This window comes from Haematobia irritans, chromosome 2, assembly GCF_050003625.1.
Source record: "Haematobia irritans isolate KBUSLIRL chromosome 2, ASM5000362v1, whole genome shotgun sequence".
Taxonomy (NCBI): Eukaryota; Metazoa; Arthropoda; class Insecta; order Diptera; family Muscidae; genus Haematobia; species Haematobia irritans.
The window spans coordinates 47980260-47992919 of record NC_134398.1 but is presented as its reverse complement, the minus strand read 5'-3'; the positions used below and the strand labels follow the sequence as shown (position 1 = coordinate 47992919).

At 26.7% G+C, this 12660-nt stretch overlaps 1 protein-coding gene across 1 annotated transcript in view; it reads right to left on the bottom strand.

Annotated features, from left to right (window-relative positions):
* The window catches only part of LOC142224204 (neuronal acetylcholine receptor subunit alpha-7-like), a 1091332-nt gene that overhangs the window by 174239 nt on the left and 904433 nt on the right, over positions 1-12660 (bottom strand). Inside the window, exon 7 of the mRNA XM_075293985.1 lies at positions 10157-10266. Within this exon, the coding sequence (XP_075150100.1) occupies positions 10157-10266 (110 nt within the window). The remainder of the gene's footprint in view (positions 1-10156; positions 10267-12660) is intronic.

The following is a 12660-nucleotide window of genomic DNA, read 5'->3' as shown; positions in this document are numbered from 1 at the left end:
TGGTCCACATCGGTCCATATATAGCCCTTTTATAAACCGATCCCCATATTTGACCTCCGGAGCCTCTTTGAGGAGCAAAATTCAAAATTTGAGCCAAAAATAATCTACCAAAATTTTATTGTTATGGAAACTGTTGTCAAAAATTTATATTTCTATAGAAATTTTAGACAAAATTTTATTTCTATAGAAAATTTTGTCAAAATTTTATTTCTATAGAAAACTTTGTCAACATTTTATGTCTTCACGAAATTTTGTCAACATTTTATTTCTATAGAAATTTTGTCAAAATTTTATTTCTATAGAAAATTTTATATAAATTTTATTTCTATAGATTTCAGTGTAAAATTTTGTCAAAATGTTATTTGTATAGAAAATTTATGAAGCATCTCATAGTTGGAGAGGAACATCAAGAATTCTACCAATCTACCAAATAGTAAAAAACCTGTCATGTTTGGTAGACTCGTATTAATAATTGTTTATAGCCCCCATATAAAGCGACCACCAATTCTGGCTCTATAATTACCGCAAAAAAGTTCATATCGGTTCGTAATTATTTCTTCCCTATATATAGCGGTCAATAACTGAATAAAGGGTGATACGGTCAAAATTTGGTCAATATAAACTTGAGGTATTTCTTTCAATTTTGCATTTAAAAAACCTGAACACCCCTCATTTTGAAGGTGTGTGTGTGTAGAATGTTGCTCCTATTTTGATTTTGGAATTCACTCTTCAGTTGTCAAAATGCCGTCCAAGCAAGAAGAGCAGCGTATCAAAATTTTGCTCGCGCATCGCGAAAATCCGAGCTACTCGCTCGCAAAATCGCTAAAAGTTGCCAAATCAACCGTTACAAATGTAATTAAAATGTTTGGGGAACGTTTGTCGACAGCCAGGAAGTCTGGATCGGGGGGAAATCGAAAACCGGAAGCCGCTGAGACGACAGTTTCATGTGAAACCCTAACCTCTCTCTCCGAGATGCCGCAAATAAGCTGGGTGTATCGTCTACAACCGTGCATCGAACCAAAAAACGAGCCGAACTATCGACTTACAAGAAGGTAGTGACTCCAAACAAAATACGACGGCCAAAGTGCGATCCCGGAGGCTGACGAAGTTTGACTGCGTGGTAATGGACGACGAAACCTACGTCAAAGCCGACTACAAGCAGCTTCCGGGACAGGAGTTTTATACGGCAAAAGGAAGGGGAAAGTAGCAGATATTTTCAAGCACATAAAACTGTCAAAGTTCGCAAAGAAATATCTGGTTTGGCAAGCCATCTGTACCTGTGGCTTGAAAAGCAGCATTTTCATAGCTTCCGGGACTGTCAACCAAGAAATTTACGTGAAAGAGTGTTTGAATAAACGTCTGCTGCCTTTCCTGAAGAAACACGGTTGTTCCGTACTGTTTTGGCCGGATTTGGCATCTTGCCATTACGGTAAAAAGGCCATGGAGTGGTACGCCGCCAACAACGTGCAGGTGGTTCCCAAGGACAAGAACCCTCCCAACACGCCAGAGCTCCGCCCAATTGAGAAATACTGGGCTATTGTCAAGCGGAACCTAAAGAAGACCAAAAAACTGCTAAGGACGAGCAGCAGTTCAAGGTAAACTGGCTTTCTGCGGCGAAGAAGGTGGACAAGGTGGCTGTTCAAAATCTGATGGCAGGTGTCAAGCGTGAGGCTCGGCAATTCGGATTTGGAAAAGCGAAAGCCTAACTGAATATTTTTCCTGAATTTTATTGAATTGAACTTGAAAAGGAAATTTAATTTGATTTTTTAAATAAACGATTTCACCGATTTACACGCGTTTTCCCTTGACCAAATTTTGACCGTATCACCCTTTATATATGTATTTAATCGATCTGTATTTTGTCTACTATATATCCCGCATGGACTAACTTACAATTTAGAAGATGATGTTAAGAAGTTTTAAGATGCCTTGCCATCGGCCGTAAACCAAGTAATTTAATTGTGGATGACCGTCTTTAGTTGAAATTTCTACGCAATCCATGGTGGAGGGTACATAAGATTCGGCCTGGCCGAACTTACGGTCGTATATACTTGTTTTTTACTAAGATAGTGTTCCACCCCAGAGCATTAGCCGACTTAAATTTTAAGTCTATAGATTTGGTAGAAGTCTAACAAATTTTGTCCAGATCGATTCAGATTTTAACAACAACCTTTATATATAGCACCCAACACATTTGACGGATTTGATATGGTATCAAAAAAGTGGATGTACAAAGTGGTGCAGTGTATAATATAGTCGGCCCCGTCCGACGTTAGACTTTCCTTACTTGTTTTTACTAACATTGTGTTCCACCCCCAGGATATTAGCCGACTTAAATTTCAAGTCTATAGATTTTGTAGAAGTCTACTATATTTTGTCCAGATCGAGTTAGATTTAAACGACCTGAGACTTTCCATACTTGTTTTTTACTAACATTGTGTTTCACTCCAGGGCATTAGCCGATTTAAATTTTAAGCCAAGTGACTTGGTATAATAAACTTTTATATATAGAACCCAACAAACTGGAAGAATTTTAGATGGTATCGAAAATGTGTGTCCACAAAGTGGTGCAGAATTTCCCCTAATATTTGGGTTATTAATTTTTTAATATCTGTATTATAAGAATGGTTTCTATCTCCTCATGGATTCAGATCCATTTGATTTGTATTTATTTATTTATTTATGTTTTAATTTTTAATTTAATTAATAATTTCCATTTTCGCTTTAGATCTTATCCAATTCATTTTATTTCAATAATTACGATATATTTTGATTTAATCTCTCGCTCTCTTAGTTAGCTTGCTTTATTTGGATTAATCAATAATGATTGCAATGTTGTTTTTTTTTTCATTTGATAATGGATAATGGATTAATTATATGATTAAATTATAAATATAATTAATAAGATTAATTTGTGATTTTCCATATATGAATTTGATTATGCAAATGAAAGCTTATCGTTTTTGACCAATGCCAAAAGCAAAGAACTCTATTGGCATTGGAGCATTGACAAATGCACATCCATATACATATATATACACACACACATGTACACACAGAGATACACACACACAAATATATTGATACAATAATTGGTATTTCGAAACGATTCCTAATGTCACAGTTAAATACGTATTCACAATACAAATTAATATATATTTGTATACATATACATAGACAGACACATATAAACTCACAGACAAACACTCACACAGAGTCTCACTTATATAGCTGAAGTATAAGAGCAATTTGGGCAATTGATACAAATTGAGATAAGTCCTTAATGGAAATGAGTGAGTGAATAAGTGATTTGTATGTGTGGGTGCCTGAGTTGAGTGTGTATGAGTGTCTAGAATGATAAAAATCTTCATTTGTAGATTTATTAAATCACATATATCATCTATACATTAAGACTATGAGTTTTATTATTTTATATTTAATATTTAATGTTTTTTTTAGCACATATATATAACTATCAACATAAACATACATATTATAATAAAACGTTTATGTGCTCGTATATAAAATATTCAGTTTATAGTTTTTATTTCGTTTTTTTTTGAGATTTTCATTTTAATTGAAATTTTTTTAATTAGAATATATTGAAATGAAAATGCCGTAAACGATTAAAAAAACCATATGAACAAAGAGGAATTTATGTTATTAATTAAGAGCGAAATGAAAGTGACTTCTGTTTGACTTTAATTAAAAAAAAAGCAACTTAAAATCATTGAGTATTAGCAAATTAAAAGAAATTGCAAAAATCAATGGCCACCATGATTTATTATAAGCTGGAATTTTAGTAGTTAATTAAAATAAAATAAATCAAACAGATATACAGCCATCATAGTGTAAAAAATAAATACGTATGAATGTCTGTTAGAATAATTGAAAAACAGGAAATACTTTATGTATATAAAACTAAATTTATTATTAAACAAATCTAAAATGAAATTGTTAAAAATCTATGGGGTTTTTTTATGAACTTCCTAGAATTGACATCAATAATGAAGAAGAATTCATATAATCCCAAATGCATACACACGTAAGGAAAGTCTTAAGGCTGGCGAGACTTTCACGAAATTTTTACAAATTCTTATGTTTTTTTTTTGTGTTTATATTCACATATAGATATATTCAAATCAGAACCGATTTAGATAAAATTTTCGTAATATCTAGGCATGAAATTTAAATTGACTAACGTCATAGAACGAAACACAATGTAAGTAAAACCAAGTATGGAAGGTCTAAAGTCGGACGGGCCCCGCAAAACTTTGTAGATTAAAATTTTTGATACCATTAAATTTGTTGGATGCTGTATATGAAGGATATTGTTCCCATATACATATATATAAATCTGACCCGATTTGGATAAAAATTTTGTTAGACTTCTACAAAATCTCTAAACTAAAAATATAAGTCGGCTAATGCACAATGTTAGTACAACACAATGTTAGGAAAAATAAGCAATTTTTAGGCGACTTCGCAAAAGAGAATTTATGGGTTATTGATCAATAGATATACATTGGAAGTATAGGAATATTTAAGTAATTTTTATACACTCCACCATATGGGGGGTATATTAACTTTGTCATTTCGTTTGTAACACATCGAAATATTGCTCTAAGACCCCACAAAGTATATATATTCTGGGTCGTGGTGAAATTCTGAGTCGATATAAGCATGTCCGTCTGTTGAAATCACGCTAACTTCCGAACGAAACACGAATGCTCTCTAACAACCGTGCAGGAATTAGTCCATATCGGTCCATAATTATACGTAGCCCCCATATAAACCGATCTCCAGATTTGACCTCCGGAGCCCCTTAGAAGAGCAAAATTCACCCCCTCCGGTTGAAATTTGATACGTGGTGTTTGTATATGGTCTCTAAGAACCATGCAAAAATTGCTCCATACCGGTCTTAATTATATATAACCATTTAAACCGATCCCCAGATTTGACCTTCGGAACCATTGGAGGAGCAAAAATTCATGCGATCCGGTTGAAATTTGATATTTTATTTCGATAGAAAATTTTGTCAAAATTTTATAATTATACAAAATTCTGTCAAGATTTTAATTCTATAGAAAATTTTGTAAAAATTTTATTTCTCTACAAAATTTTGTGATTTTTTTTTATATAAAAAATTTTGTGAGAATTTTATTCCTATAGAAAAATTTGTCAAAATTTTATTTCTATAGAAAATTTTGTCAAAATTTTATTTCTATAGAAAATTTTGTCAAAATTTTATTTCTATAGAAAATTTTGTCAAAATATTATTTCTATAGAAAATTTTGTCAAAATTTTATTTCTATAGAAAAATTTTTCAAAACTTTATTTCTATAGAAAATTTGTAAAAATTTTATTTCTGTAGAAAATTTTGTGAACATTTTTTTCTATAACAAATTTTGTCAAAATATTACTTTTATAGAAATATTTGTCAAAATTTTATTTCTATAGGAAATTTTGTCAAAAAGTTATTTCTATAGAAAATTTTGTCAAAATTTTATTTCTATATAAAACTTTGTGAAACTATAAACAATTTTTTAAAAATTTTATTTATTCTCTAGAAAATGTTGTGAAAATTGTATTTCTGTAGAAAATTTTTTCTAAATTTTATTTCCATATAAAATTTTGTCAAAATTTTATTTCTATAGCAAATTTTTTCAAAATTTTATTACTATAGAAAATTTTGTCAAAATTTTATTTCTGTAGAAAATTTTGTCAAAATTTTATTACCATAGAAAATTTTGTCAAAATTTTATTACTATAGAAAATTTTGTCAAAATTTTATTACTATAGAAAATTTTGTTAAAATTTGTCAAAATTTTATTTCTGTAGAAAATTTTGTCAAAATTTTATTTCTATAGAAAATTTTGTCAAAACTTTATTTCTATAGAAAATTTTGTAAAAATTTTATTTCTATAGAAAATTTTGCTTAAATTTTATTACTATAGAAAATTTTGTCAAAATTTTATCTCTATAGAAAATTTTGTCAAAACTTTATTTCTCCGGAAAATATTGTGAAAATTTTATTTCTCCGGAAAATTTTGTCAAAATTTTATTTCCATACAAAATTTTGTCAAAATTTTATTTCTATAGAAAATTTTGTCAAAATTTTATTACTATAGAAAATTTTCTCAAAATTTTATTACTATAGAAAATTTTGTCAAAATTTTATTATTATAGGAAATTTTGTCCAAATTTTATTACTATAGCAAAGTTTGTTAAAATTTTATTACTATAGAAAATTTTGTTAAAATTTTATTACTATAGAAAATTTTGTCAAAATTTTATAATTTTACAAAATTCTGTCAAAACTTTATTTCTCCGGAAAGTGTTGTATAAAATTTTATTTCTATACAAAATTTTGTGAATTTTTTTCTATAAAAAAATTTGTGAGAATTTTATTTCTATAGAAAATTTTATTTCTATAGAAAATTTTGTCAAAATTTTATTTCTATAGAAAATTTTGTGAAAATTTGTTTCTATAGCAAATTTTGTCAAAATAGTACTTTTGTAGAAATATTTGTCAAAATTTAATTTCTATAGAAAATATTGTTAAAATTTTATTTCTATAGAAAATTTGGTGAAACTTTTATTTCTATAAAAATTTTTGTGAAAATTTTATTTCTCTAGAAAATGTTGTGAAAATTTTATTTCTATAGAAAATTTTGTCAAAATTTTATTTCCATAGAAAATTTTGTCAAAATTTTATTTCTATAGAAAATTTTGTCAAAATTTTATTTCTATAGAAATTTTTGTGAAAATTTTATTTCTGAAGAAAATTTTATCAAATATTTATTTCTATAGAAAATTTTGGTAAAAATTTTATTTGTATGGAAAATTTTGTCAACATTTTATTTCTATAAAAATTTTTGTCAAAATTGTATTTCTATAGAAAATTTTTGTCAAAATTTTATTACTATGCAAAATTTTGTCAAAATTTTATTACTATGCAAAATTTTGTCAAAATTTTTTTACAATAGAAAATTTTGTCAAAATTCTCCTACTATAGAAAATTTTGATTAAATTTTATTACTACAGAAAATCTTGTGAAAATTTCTTTAAAAAAATTTGTGAAAATTTTATTTCTATAGCAAATTTTGTCAAATTTTTATTTCTATAGAAAATGTTGTAAAAATTTTATTTCTATAGAAAATTTTTAAAAAATTTTATTTCTATAGAAAATTTCGTCAAAATTTTATTTCTATAGAAAATTTTGTTAAAATTTTATTTCTATAGAAAATTTTTTAAAAATTGTATTTCTATAGAAAATTTTGTCAAAATTTTATTTCTATAAAAAATTTGGTCAAAAGTTTATTTCTACAGAAAATTTTGTAAAAATTTTACTTCTATAGAATATTTTGTCAAAATTTTATTTATTTATTTTAAATTAAAAATTTAACAAATTTCTACAATATTTTTTAATGACTTAGTCTTGCGAATTTTATTAAAAAGTTAATTAGGTCAATTATTTTTTTTTTTTTGTAATTAAAAATAAAAAAAAAATTAATTACTTAGTGTTTCCACAGTGGTGTAATGGTTAGCATGCCCGCTTTGCATACACAAGGTCGTGGATTCGATTCCCGCTTCGACCGAACACCAAAAATTTTTTCAGCGTTGGATTATCCCACCTCAGTAATGCTGGTGACATTTCTTAGGGTTTCAAAGCTTCTCTAAGTGGTTTCACTGGAATGTGGAACGCCGTTCGGACTCGGCTATAAAAAGGAGATCCCTTGTCATTGAGCTTAACATGGAATCGGGCAGCACTCAGTGATAAGAGAGAAGTTCACCAATGTGGTATCACAATGGACTGAATAGTCTAAGTGAGCCTGATATATCGGGCTGCCACCTAACCTAATGTTTCCAATTTGATTAAAAAGTTAATTGTACCAATTAAATTTTTTTGTTGAAAAATTTTCAACTTCGATCAACTTTTTAATTGGAAATATTTTGGAGATATTTTTTCTGTGTGTTTGAATTGTGTTTGGCTTGTGTTTGAAGTGACAGTGACGCTTTTTTTCTGCACGGGTCTGCCATCAATATTTTCATGTGTTGCAATCTTATTAGATCACAGGATTATATTGTGGAGGGAATAATTTGGGCCTTTTGATGTCAATTTTGGGAATCTTGATGTCAATTTGGAATTTTAAAAAATTAATAAAAAAAATAACCAAAAAAAAAGTTTAATAAAAATATATAAACCTATAAATTTGTTCTTTAACTTGCAATTATTTATTTAAAATCTAAAATTATTATTTTTGTTAACAGCTACAACAGCTAAAATTGGTTTTTATTTTGGGGTTTTTAAATAGTCTTATTTTAAGCTTTTGATAGTATTAAAGGTTTAGCCTAGATTGTTAAATGATTGATGTTAAAATTCAGTATATATTTTTTTCTATTCTAAAGGTTTTTGTATGTTTTTGTTGTTGTTTTTTTTTTTTTTTTTTTTTTTTGATTGAGGGATTAGATATATTTTCACATATGATATTGTTCAAATGTAACAACACTTGAAATTTATTTGGCCCTTTTGGAAGAGTGCATGTTTCTTTTTGGAAGAGGAAATGGGATATTTTTTTTTGCTTTGTAAAATTCTTTATGGGTTAGTATGGCCAGTAATATAAGTGGTCTTAGATATGCTTCTTTTTGTGGGGCTAAATAAAGTCAAGTGGTGTTTCGTTTAACCAGAGATATTACACCAGCATATTGTTTATAAAATGTTTGTTTTTTTTTCATATTTTTCTGAAGATAGTTAGTTAATAATAAAGGTTGTTTTTGGTTAGTTAGTTGAGTTATAGAAAGAGAAAAAAGATTTGGAAAAAGTTTTATTTTGTTTCTATAAACAGTAATTAAGGTATTTAGTTTTGTATACAAAAAGGTTTTTAAAGAGATTAGTTGTTGCTGTATTTTTTTTTTTTTTTTGTTTGATATTTTTGAAAACAATAACTTGCATAATATTCTGGTTAAACTAGGGATAAGGTTAAGGATTTAGAAATTTACTAAAAAGGATATTTCTTTTTAAAAAAAATATGAAGCTAAAAATATTATTATATGTTACTAGTTATAATGATAATGTCTTGAATAAATAACAAAAAAAAAATATTTTTTTTTGGTTATTGTTTAGGTTTTGGGTTACAATGTAAGGCCCACATAAACGGCAAACTGACAATGTACACTCCCTCTTTTTGGTTCTGGTTGGTTGACCACTGCGTGTGTAAACTACTCTTATTGAAATGTACCTTGATATTGTTTTTTATTTTTTTTTTTTTGTTTCATTTGTAGATGATGTAGATTTTCTGGTTAATTGTTGTTGTTTTTTTCTAGATTTTTGTTTTCCAGTATATAAATTTTTGTTTTCTTTAAAATTGTATTTTTAATTGGTTAAATGTTGTTTTATGTTTAAATATTTAAGGATAGTTTTGGATTTAGAAATTATTTTTAGTTAAGAGAAATAAATGAAATAACATAGAAAAAAAATATAAAAGAAAATGAAAAAAAAAATTGTGATAATTTTTTTTTATGGAAAATTAAATATGTTTAGACAATTTTTTAAAACAAATTTATTAAGGCAGACTAATAAGGTCTACTCTATAAACAATGTTTATATTTTACAAAGTGCTTATAGAGGCAAATGAAATTATAAAAGTGAATTTAACTCAATTCAAATAGAAAAGCCATTTATACAAAAAAATTATATAAAGTCATTTATGAACAAAAATCAAGTTATTTATAAATGAAAAAAATCCCATAAAGGGGTTTTATACAATATCAGGTGAATTGATAAGCTTACCTTGTTGCAATATAAAAAAAAAATCTTCTTCTAAAAAACCTTAAATTTTCATTATTAATTTGAAAATTATTCTGTTTTTGATACAATATGCAAATATTCTTGTTTGTTTTTTTTTTTAATTATTAAAAACTAAACTTATTAATATCAGCTAGCTTAAGATATTTTCTTAATTATCATTAAAACTATATAAAAAATAAAAATTTACTTTTTTGCATTTTATAAAATATAATAATTTTTTTAAAAACTAAATAAAAAATAAAAATGTACTTTTTTTTCATTTTATATAATATAATAATTTTCTCTATTTGTTATTATTATTTTTTTTTTATTTTTTCCTTAATAATATAACCTCTTCCAACTTACCTGTTGTACATCAATACATCTGGTTTCCACAGTTTATTTGGTGTTATTCTTAGATCCTTGACACCACCATAGTCTGAATCATTCCATCTTAGATTATAGTCATTCCATTCCTATTTTTGTTGTTGTTGATATTTGTTTCCATTGATTGTTGTATAAATTATGTTCCAAGCAAAATAATAGATGGGAAATTTAAAGAAAAAATTAAGGTTTTTTATTAATAAATAATTTTTTTTTAAATAATAAACTAATTGTTAAATGTCTTGGCCTAAGAGGTATTCTCTAAAAACAAGGCAAATTAGATTGATCTGTTAAACTTGGACAAAAATAAAGATTTTCTTCATATGAAATATTATATAGCCCACATTTTTGGGACATATTAAGTACAAATTTCTTAAAAAAAAAATTATAAACACTAAAATTTTTTTAACAAAAATAAATATTTAATCTCTGTGCAAAATTCGTTAACTAATATTAGGAATATTGTGCAATAGTAGCCATACATTATCAAAAGTAAATAACAATATCGAGGTAATTATTAAAGAAGTGTAAACATTTTATTTATTAAAAGATTTTTACACCCATTACTTGAATGGGGGAAATTTACCGTGTATTTCGAGAAATGTAAATAATCATTTACACCCAGAGAAGGAATATGATCACCTCAAACATGTTTCAAGAGCAAAATGTTGTTTTTGGATAGTGACCATGTAACATTTTTATCGCAACCATGTTATTTTCTCGGAAATTATGTATTTGTTTATGAAAAACAAATTATGTTTGGCGAGAAAATAACATTTTTGCCATAAACATGTTGCATGGTCACCATTCAAAAATAACATTTTGCTCTTGAAACATGTTTGAGGTGATCATATTCCTTCTCCAACTCTTACTCATATCCAACTGTCCTCTAACAAAAATGCAAAAGCTGGTCCATTCACATTCCCAGATTTTTGATTTTGATTGGTCGATAGCTATGTATTAGGAGTGTAGAAACATTTGAGTAAATTTTACAAGTTTACTGCCATTTTTGATCAATCCACAAAAGCATATATGGCAGCTTTCTCTAAATCTGAGCCTGTTTTGACCACTAGTATAACAATTGCATTCTGTGTGCAACATTTCAAGTAAATCGGATCACAACTATGGTCTCTGAGGTCATGTGAGTGTCAATCGGCCGAAAGATAAAAAATTTATAAATATATACAATTTATATCTAAATCCGAAACGATTTCAATCAAATTTGGCACACATGCACCGTTGCCACGGCTGGTAGAATTCTACAAAAAGGGTAGATATTTTATTGTTTGGTATATGGTAGAATTCTTAGTGATTGTTTGTTCCTGTCCAACTCAGAGGGAATCCACAAATAACAATAAAATGTCGACAAATTTTCTATAGAAATAAAATTTCGACAAATTTTCTATAGATATAAAATTTTGACAAAAAAAATTCTATAGAACTAAAATTTTGACAAAAAATTTCTATAGAACTAAAATTTTGAGAAAATTTTCTATAGGAATAAAATTTTGACAAAATTTTCTATAGAAATAAATTTTGACAAAAAATGTCTATAGAAATAAAATTTTGACAATATTTTCTATAGGAATAAAATTTTGACAAATTTTTCTATAGAAATAAAATTTTGCCAAATGTTCAATAGAAATAAAATTTTTACAAAATTTTCGATAGAAATAAAATTTTGAAAAAAAATTTCTATAAAAATAAAGTTTTGAACAAATTTTCTATAGAAATAAATTTTTGAAAACATTTTCCACAGAAATAAAGTTTTGACAAAGAATTTCTATAGAAATAAAATTTTGACAAAATTTTCTATAGAAATAGAATTTAGACAAAATTTTTTACTAAAATAAAATTTTGACAAATATGTCTATAGAAATAAAATGTTAACAAAATTTATATAGGAATAACATTTTGACAAAAATTTTTTTAAGAAATAAAATTTTATCAAAATTTCCTATAGATATAAAATTTTATCAAAATTTTCTATAGAAATCAAATTTTAAGAAAATTTTCTACAGAAATAAAATGTTAACAAACTTTTTATAGGAATAAAATTTTGACAAATTTTTTTAAGAAATAAAATTTTGTCAAAATTTTCTATAGGGATAAAATTTTGACAAAATTTTCTATAGAAATAAAATTTTGACAAAATTTTCCATAGAATTAAAATTTTGACAAAAATTTTCGATAGAAATAAAGTCTTTACAATGTTTATACCCTCCACCATAGGATGGGGGTATATTAACTTTGTCATTCCGTTTGTAACACATCGAAATATTGCTCTAAGATCCCATAAAGTATATATATTCTGGGTCGTGGTGAAATTCTGAGTCGATCTGAGCATGTCCGTCCGTCCGTCTGTTGAAATCACGCTAAATTCCGAACGAAACAAGCTATCGACTTGAAACTTGGCACAAGTAGTTGTTATTGATGTAGGTCAGATGGTATTGCAAATGTGACATATCGGTACACTTTTACGTATA